We start from the raw sequence: 8204 nt of genomic DNA, 5'->3' as shown, positions 1-8204 counted from the left end.
CTGCAGGGTGACCCCTGGAGTGAGAGATGCCCACCAGCACAAAGCAGAGATGCCCACTGGCACGGAGTAGGGCTCCTGGGGGGCACTTACACAAGCAAGAGAGGCACAAACTCTTGCTCCTGGAGAGCAGCCATTGCTGTTCCTTGTCTCCACGCTCCTGGCAGCAGCCCCATGGGGCTGATGCCAGCAGTGAGCGGGCATGGGGGGCACAGATGCCTCTCGAGGTGATTTTTGACCACTGGGAATGCCCACAAACGGGCCCTGCACCAGCTGCCTCAGGCTGACAGCACGTCCTGGCCACTGGGCACACAGGAGCATTCACAGGGCAGAGAAAGGCCAGTCCCCAAACCAGCCACACTGAGTGTCTGCTGGCCCCAATGTCACCCTGGCCACATCCCTCCGTGTGTGGAATACTGGGCAGGTTCCTCCAGGCAGCAGCTCCCAGGAGTGCCAGCAGCCAGGAATTCTTGCTGTGGTGCTGCCGTTGCCCTGCCAGCCCTGGGCATCCCATCACCACTGTCACCCTGCCAGCCCTGGCTGCCACTCCACACCAGCACCCGCCACCAGAACAAAGGCAAGAGGAGACCAAAGAGTTGACACTGGGATTCTTTTAATGCAATTGCTTCTAAAATGTAGCTTTAAAGTGATGTGGAATGGTCAACAATGAGAAACAAGGGATGGTTTTGAGCTCTGCAACGTGGCTGTGCAGCACCTCTGCTCCCAACACCCACCAGCCACCACTGCACCTTCACATCAGTGACTCACTGTCCCTTCACAGGGCACACGTCACATGGGGCATCCAAAGGGACTCATTTGGGCCAAAAAGGGACAGGATGAGTCATTCAGTGCCAGATGACCCAAAAATCCTCCAGAGAACCCAAACAAGAGCAGCACAAGCAGCAGGTCACTCCCTCTCACCTCACACTCGGGCATCGACCAACACAGGTCCTGGAGCTCCCCTTGGGCCCTGTGGGGCTGTGCCTTCATGCTACATAAAGTGATTTGGGAACCCAATTTCTTACTGTGTTGTCTGGCATTGGGCAGCAGAGGAAGCTGATTTTCCAAACTCCTGATTTTTGTTATCTAACACTACTTTTGTGGATGTATTTTACAGAGCTGCAGGTGCCAGAAGCTGCCAGTCACGTAACAGGGGAAATTCTGTTCTATCCTGAACACAGGTGAGAACAAACCCCAGCACTGCCTCTGCACATGGTGTTTACACACCCCAACAGCAGAAGAGAGTATAAAGTGCTTTTAACACCTCCCAGGACTGAGCCTGAGTTTAGTTCTCACTCCAGGTCTCCCCACATAGCCCTGGGTTGTGCCCACTGTAGACCCCCAATGCCATTTGAGCCACTCTTTCCTTCTTCACATAAAGTACTTCCTGCTGCTCCACTCCCAAGAGGCTGCTGGGGAAAGGACACTGGAAAGGTCACAGGACTCCCAAATCAGCCCCCTGAGCAGAGCAGCCCCTGACCCAGTGCCAGCACTCCAACAGCTCTCCTGGGTCACCCTTTGGGTCAAGCTTGCATTTACCAGTAACCTCAGAATCAAGTGCAGAAGCCAGTTTGGTCTACAGACACACTACATGCTTATCTCCAAATTGATTTTAAACATCTCATTTAAGGAAGGACAGGGTTTAGCAGGGAATTGTGGGCTCCTGTGCCAATTCTGGCCATCCAGCACCGATCCAGATGTGAACAAACCAGAGCTCTCCTGGAGTCTGAGCAGGTGTTCTCACACAACCCAGGTCACAACTGGAAACTGAGGGTAGGAGCCTCCAGGGAGTAGGAAAAGGACATTACATTACCTGATGAAAAAGCTTTAGAATGAACCTGGGAAATAAACACCAACCAGAAAAATCATCTTCTACAGAGAAAATAACATCTGAAACAGTCTGAGTCAGTCTGAGAGTGCAGGGGCAGGAAATCCCTGCGGATCTGTGAGGAAAGCTCATGGCCAAGCCCAGCTGGTCCCTCCAGTTCCCAGGGAGATGGGGCTGTGGATCACTCTTCCCCAGCTGGAAGGTTGTCTTCAATCCTCCTGATGAACTTCATCCGTATTTCTGTGACACTGTCACCCTTCAGCGTGTCCTGAACGAACTTCACATCAACAGCCATCTGCACCTGGGGGAGGGAGAGGGGAGAGGAGCTGGGATCTCCCTTTCCACAGCAGCTTCTCCAGGCACTGAATGATCCTGGAGCACCAGCTTAAAGACTCTGTGGGCATGACATGCCATGCAGGGATCTACAGACTCTGAAATTTGAGACATGGTTGTTCTTTCATCCCATCCAGTTCCCAGCCTGGGGCTCACAGCAGTTACAGAGCGAGGATTTGGGAGCTTCATGCAAATTCAGGGAGATACAAGTGCTTGTACTCGTGTCATGAGCTGAGGGGGCTCAGGCAGCACCTCTGGGCCTCACAGCTGCCACACACAGCAGCAGCTGAGCTCCTGCAGCTCTGCTCCTCTCCTGGGAATGCACTCCAAGTCCAGAGCAAACCCAGAAGTCACAAACATGGACTAGAATCAAAGTACCTGCTGATACCTGGCTATGCACAGACCCATCCCATGGGAGAGGGGGGTGGCTCACCATTTCCAGGGCACCTCGCAGCACCCCACAGAGCAGGTTGGAGTAGATGAGGGTTGAGTGGTTGTCAGGGAGCTCCACAAAGTCCACTAAGGGATTGTTTTCCAGGATCAGGGAGAACTCGTCACCCCCAGGGCTCCAGTTGGTGATGCTGGGAGTGATGCCCAGGTACATCTTAAATGCAATCTGTTTTGTCAGAGGAGGAACAAGAACAGGTGAGGCAACAGCACAGCTTTATCTCTGTAAAATTACTGAAGAGGATTCCAAACACCTCTCCTCCCTCCCAATTCCCACCAGACAGCAGCAGTTGGGCTAAATGTCTTTTTTGACCCCAAAATCTCAAGCCAGATTCTCAGAACAGTCCCATGAGCAGTAAATAAAACCACAAGAAAACCTGAGAAGGCTGTGCTTGGACATTTACCTTTGCAATGACATCAGCAGTCTCACGGAAATCGTGGCATCTCCCAACATTGGAGCGGGCCAGGAAGTCCTCGATGAGCCGGACCCCGATGTTGTAACCCCTGGGAAGGGACCAAACAGCTTTTAGAAGGACAACAAACATTTATTATAAAATAAGGCAGCTGAGAAGAAAAATTAAATCAGAGAAATGACAGTATAAAATCACAGAACCATAGAATGGATTGGGTTGGAAAAGATCTGTGAGATCATCAAGTCCAACCCTTGGTCCAACTCCAGTCCCTTTACCAGATCAGCAAGTCCAACCCTTGATCCAACCCCACTGTGATCACCAGCCCAGGGCACTCTGTGCCCTGGGCTGGTGATCACAGTAGGGTTGGATCAAGACATGGTGGATTCTCACTCACTGCCACATCCATAGAATGACAGAATCATAGGATGGATTGGGTTGGAAAAGCCCTCCGAGATCATCAAGTCCAACCCTTGGTCCAACTCCAGTCCCTTTACCAGATCATGGCACTCAGTGCCACGGTCAATCTCAGTTTAAAAAAGTGAATCCACCCCCTCTCTGGGCAGCCCATTCCAATGCCTGATTACTCTCTCTGGAAAGAATTTTTTCCTGATCTCCAACTTAAACTTCCCCTGGCAGAGCTTGAGCCCCCTTGTCCTATTGCTGAGTGCCTGGAAGACAACTCTGGCCTGCCAGGATTCTGCTCCTGGAGCAGCACACAGGGATGTGCCTGCTGTGATTCTGGCATGGCAGATCCACTCCCACTGTGCATCCACTCACATTTTGTCCAGCTGCTTGTTGACGTCGTCGTCGTTCTCGTAGTCCTTGCAGAGCTGCGTCACCAGCGCGCCGTAGGTGAGCGTGAACAGCTCCGAGTTCTGCACAGGAAAAGGGACTCACCCAACAGAACCTCAGCCCCAGCTCCCTTGGCACAGAGAGGGGACAGAGACCTGCTGCATTCCCAAAGGAATCTCGTGCTTAATCGGGAGAGATCCCAGCTCCAAATCTGGCAACACGTTCAGTCTCCTCAGAACAGGGCTCTGAGCAACGTGGGACAGTGAAGGTGTCCCTGCCCATGGCAGGGGGTGGAACTGGATGAACTTTAAGGTCCTTTCCAAACCAAACCACTCTTGGATTCTGGGAAAAAGCTCCTGGATGGCTGGAGGTGTCATGCCAGGGTCCTGAATTTACCTGAGGTCTGGTTTAACCTGAGTGCACCAACATGTTACAAATGGGCCGTGCTCATTGGGCTCCAGCTCTGGTCCTTTCAACAGGCCAAAAATGCTCCTCCAGCCAGGGATTTACAACATTCTGTTCCAAGAAAAAAAGACTCATATGGTCCCCAGAAAGTCCTCTGGGCACAGAATTTGCTCCACAGACTAAATTCAGCTCCTCAGACCCAGCAGAGGATGTTCCCAGGCCAGCTCAGCACTCGGGTGCTGTGCATGTCCACTCTGGGCCCAGCCAGGACCAAAGTCACTCAGGTTTTCTTTGCACAGTTGTCAGATTTGCAGAAAATTTGCAGAAAAAGGGAAAAGTTCTCCATTCCCAGCCACCACCTTTGATCCTCACCCTGAAATGATGTCAAAGAGCATTTTTTGGGAGCCATCATGCCAGAGCAGTGACTAACAAGGTTGATACAGGCTGCAGAACAAAACTCTGCAAAAGGAAGTGTTTTGGGGGACAGAGAAAGCCCCAGCACTGGTTTCTGCTGTCAGTTTTGGCATGCAGGGGGATCAGAGAGGCTGACCTGGGATCTGTCACCTACCATGAGCTGCAGAGAGGCAGAAGGTGAAATGAATGGCAAATACCAATACTAGAGAATGAAAGCAGCAGCAGGCAGGAAGGGAAAAGAGACAAGATCAGAGTTAAGTGACAACACAGATCATGACAAGTTCACACAAAGCCACAACAAACACACGGAGGAATCACCCCCAAACAAACAGAAACTGGGTGTGTAGAGGACACAGGAAATTCCACCTTGTCTTATTCCTTGATTAGGAAGAAATTCCTCCCTGGGAGGTTTCCCAGAGGAGCTGGGGCTGCCCCATTCCTGGGATTGTCCAAGGCCAGAATGGAGCAACCTGGGATAGGGAAAGGTGTCCCTGCCCATGGCAGGGGGTGGAATTAAATACTCTTTAAGGTCCCTTCCAACCCAAACCATTCTGGGATTCTGGGACTGCCAATCACAAGGACAACAATGACCAAAAGGATTCAGGTAACAAAAGAACTATTTGGACTCCTTGGAATTTTTGCTCCACTTTGGATCTAAAGAATTGACACATTTGTTGTTTTTTACAGAAAATTCTGCTTTTTTTTCTTGGAAAACTAAAGCTTGGGCAAGTTCACATCATTTGGAAAGACGAGGTGGAAGTTCCTTTGGCTCAGCTGGACTCAGACACTTGGCAGAGAATTTAACAGACATGCAGAACAGGTTGTAAGGGTGTCAGTAGTTTTAGTACAGACAGAGGTGGAGGGCAGGGGATGGATGGGGGGATCCAGCTGTGCCCAGTCCAAGGCCTGGCACTGTGTGAGCCCATGGAGGGGTCACCTGCTGCTGTCAGCCCCAACACACCCAAACTGGGCACAGCTGCTGCTGTTCACTCAACTCCAAACCAGGCAAACTCCTAAATTTGTATTTGTACAGGAATCCTTCATTTTCAGCCCACTTGATGGAATTAAAGTGCCCAAAGCTTTTCCTCTTATTTGTATTATTTTCTGCTGCAGAACAGTGTCCACTCTTTGTGTCTGTTCTGCGGCTACGAAAGTGTCAGAACTCCAACGAATTAACGCCAATTCCTTAAATAATTGTATTTAAGGAGCTCAATCCTTAGAAGAGAATCTCCCACGGCACAGAGGAGCAGCCGAGCCTGACCTAGTCCCTCCACACGACCAAAGAGGGAGAAAAAACAACCCCAGATTTAATTTTTTATTACTGATTTTGCATTAAACTCCGCTTAATTCCACCTGGCTTGGCCCCGAATCCGAGCTGAGCTCTGCGCTCCATCCCTCAGCTCCCGGCTCAGCGGATAACGCGGAATGAGGTTGGAGAGGGGAAAAAGAGACGCGCCAGGGAAGCGTTTTGGGTGTGAAATCCCCAGGAACGGGAGCGCCCGGTGCCGGTGAGCGCTGATCGGGCCCCGCCGCACCGGGCCTGTTCACCCCCGCCCCGGGCCGCGCTCTGCGCTCGCCGCCCCGGCCCCGCCGGGTCCCGCCGTTACCATTTTCTTGCTCTCGGTGCCGCGCCCGCCCTGTCGCGACATCGTGTCCACCCGGCCCGGCCCGACCCGGCCCGGCCTCACCGCTCCGCTGCGTCCGCCGCGCGCGGGCACGCCGGGGGCGCGCGGAGCATCATGGGACTCGTAGTTCTCACCGCGCCGCCGCCCGCGTCCCGACAGCGCCAGCGAACTACAAATCCCAGCGTGCACCGCGCGCAAGACTGAGGGGGGCTGGCCCACCTTGGATACCGACCAATCGCGACGTGCGTCGAGGGTCAGGTGACCGCTCTGCGCAGGCCGCAAGGGGGCGCCCTCGTCTCACGTCGGGCCTGGTCGGTGCCGCTCCCCCCAAAGGCGGATTGAGCAGTAAAACAGGATAATAAAACCTCCTTTGAGTCATAGAATCATAGAATGAACTGGGCTGGAAGAGACCTCTCAGATCATCAAGTCCATCCCATGCTCCAACACCACTGTGATTACCAGATCATGGCACTAAATCGCCCCTGGAGCACATCCCGCCCATCACCTCCTTACGAACTGTATTCCACTCAATTATTTAATATAAAACCAAACTAAAGGTGAGGTAAGTCGTTTCAAGACGTAGCTATAGTAACAAAGCATTCAGCTTACACCTGAAATAATTTGCCACCCACTAGATAATCTTGAAGCCAAACTCCAGCCCAGCCATGGCTTAATCCAACCAAACCTGCTCAACCACTAAAACAAAACAATTTAATCAACCCAGTATAGGTGACAGAAAAGTTCAATCAAGGCACTACAGAGATCAGGCACTGCAAGGGAGAGATGAAACAACAATGACAAACCAAGCCACAAAGAGCAGAGAGAAACCCTTGTGTCTTTTGCATGATGATTTAGTGAGAATACCAAGCAAAATGACAATTTAAATTTGCCACTCTGAAACCCAAGTAAAAGCAGCTCTTTCCTGAGCAAACCTGTCTCTGTTGCAAAAGAGTGGGAAAACTTGTCAGTAGAGGTGAAAAGCCAACCAAGCTCACCCCTGCTCCTGCTCCACACCCACTCCCCCCTGTCCCATTCCACACCCCAGGCTCTCTTCCCTCTTTCCCACATCCCTCCCTGTTCCATTCACCCCCTGGTCCTGCTTCCAGCATGGTCCTACACTGCCACCTTGGAATGAGAGTCGAGTCATGGAATGGCCTGAGCTGGAAGGGTCCCACAAGGATTGAGTCCAACAATCCCACCTTGTGCCTGGGAGGGTTGTACAAATGCTCCTTGAGCTCTGGCAGGGTCAGGGCCGTGAGTGCTGCCCTGGGGAGCTGTTCCAGCACCTTCCCTGCCCAGCTGCCTGCTCGGGGCTGGTTCCCAGGGCAAGGGCAGCTGCTGTTCCTGGGGGGCACAGACTGAGCCCGGGCCAGGCAGGCTCAGAGCCTCAGGCTGCAGCTCAGTGTGGAACAGGAGCTGCTCAGAGCAGGTTTTCCTCCTCCATGAGACACAAACGGCCCTGCAGGAACACGGCAGGGGATGGGGTGCCACGGAAACCAGCCTGGCCCCAGCACCAGGCTGTGCTCCCAGACAGGCTCTGCCTGGTGTTCTCCCTTTCTTTCCTTCTTTCTGTCTTTCTCTCTTTCTCCCCTTCTCTCCTTCCTTCTCTCTTTCTCTCCTTCTCTTTTTCTTTCTCTCTCTTTCTCTCCCCCTCTCTCATTCTCTCACTTTCTTCCTCTCTCCCTCTCCCCCTCTCTCATTCTTTCTCTCTCTTTCTTTCCTTCTTTCTTCATTTATTTGTTTTCTATTCCACCCTGTCCCTGAGCAAGTCCTGCTTGCTGGGGCTGTGTCCTGGGGGCAGGACGTGCTCTGGAGTGCAGAGGGGCTGCCCCCCACCCGCTCCCTCCGGCTGCTCAGGAATCCAGCAGCTGGGAGCTGGGATCGTGGGGACTGGCTGTGCTGTGGTGACCCACTGGCATTGCCTTACATGGCTGGGACACACTGGTGGCT

The 8204-nt window shown here is 52.7% G+C and overlaps 1 protein-coding gene across 2 annotated transcripts; it reads right to left on the bottom strand.

Annotated features, from left to right (window-relative positions):
- Positions 1 to 593: 593 nt before the first annotated feature.
- TRAPPC3 (trafficking protein particle complex subunit 3) lies at positions 594 to 6363 on the bottom strand. 2 transcript variants are annotated; one of them, XM_071576865.1, is made up of 6 exons: positions 6237 to 6363; positions 4784 to 4831; positions 3796 to 3893; positions 3010 to 3109; positions 2592 to 2774; positions 594 to 2126 (listed from the first exon to the last, which is right to left on the bottom strand). In XM_071576865.1, exons 1-6 carry the CDS (start codon positions 6276 to 6278, stop codon positions 2007 to 2009), a joined length of 591 nt encoding a protein of 196 aa, XP_071432966.1. In that variant the 5' UTR covers positions 6279 to 6363; the 3' UTR covers positions 594 to 2006. The 2 variants fall into 2 exon arrangements, with proteins under 2 accessions (XP_071432966.1, XP_071432967.1); XM_071576866.1 differs by lacking the exon at positions 4784 to 4831.
- Positions 6364 to 8204: the final 1841 nt, after the last annotated feature.

The sequence above is a fragment of the Pithys albifrons genome, chromosome 24, assembly GCF_047495875.1.
Source record: "Pithys albifrons albifrons isolate INPA30051 chromosome 24, PitAlb_v1, whole genome shotgun sequence".
Taxonomy (NCBI): domain Eukaryota; kingdom Metazoa; phylum Chordata; class Aves; order Passeriformes; family Thamnophilidae; genus Pithys; species Pithys albifrons.
This window is presented reverse-complemented; position numbering and strand designations above follow the sequence as displayed.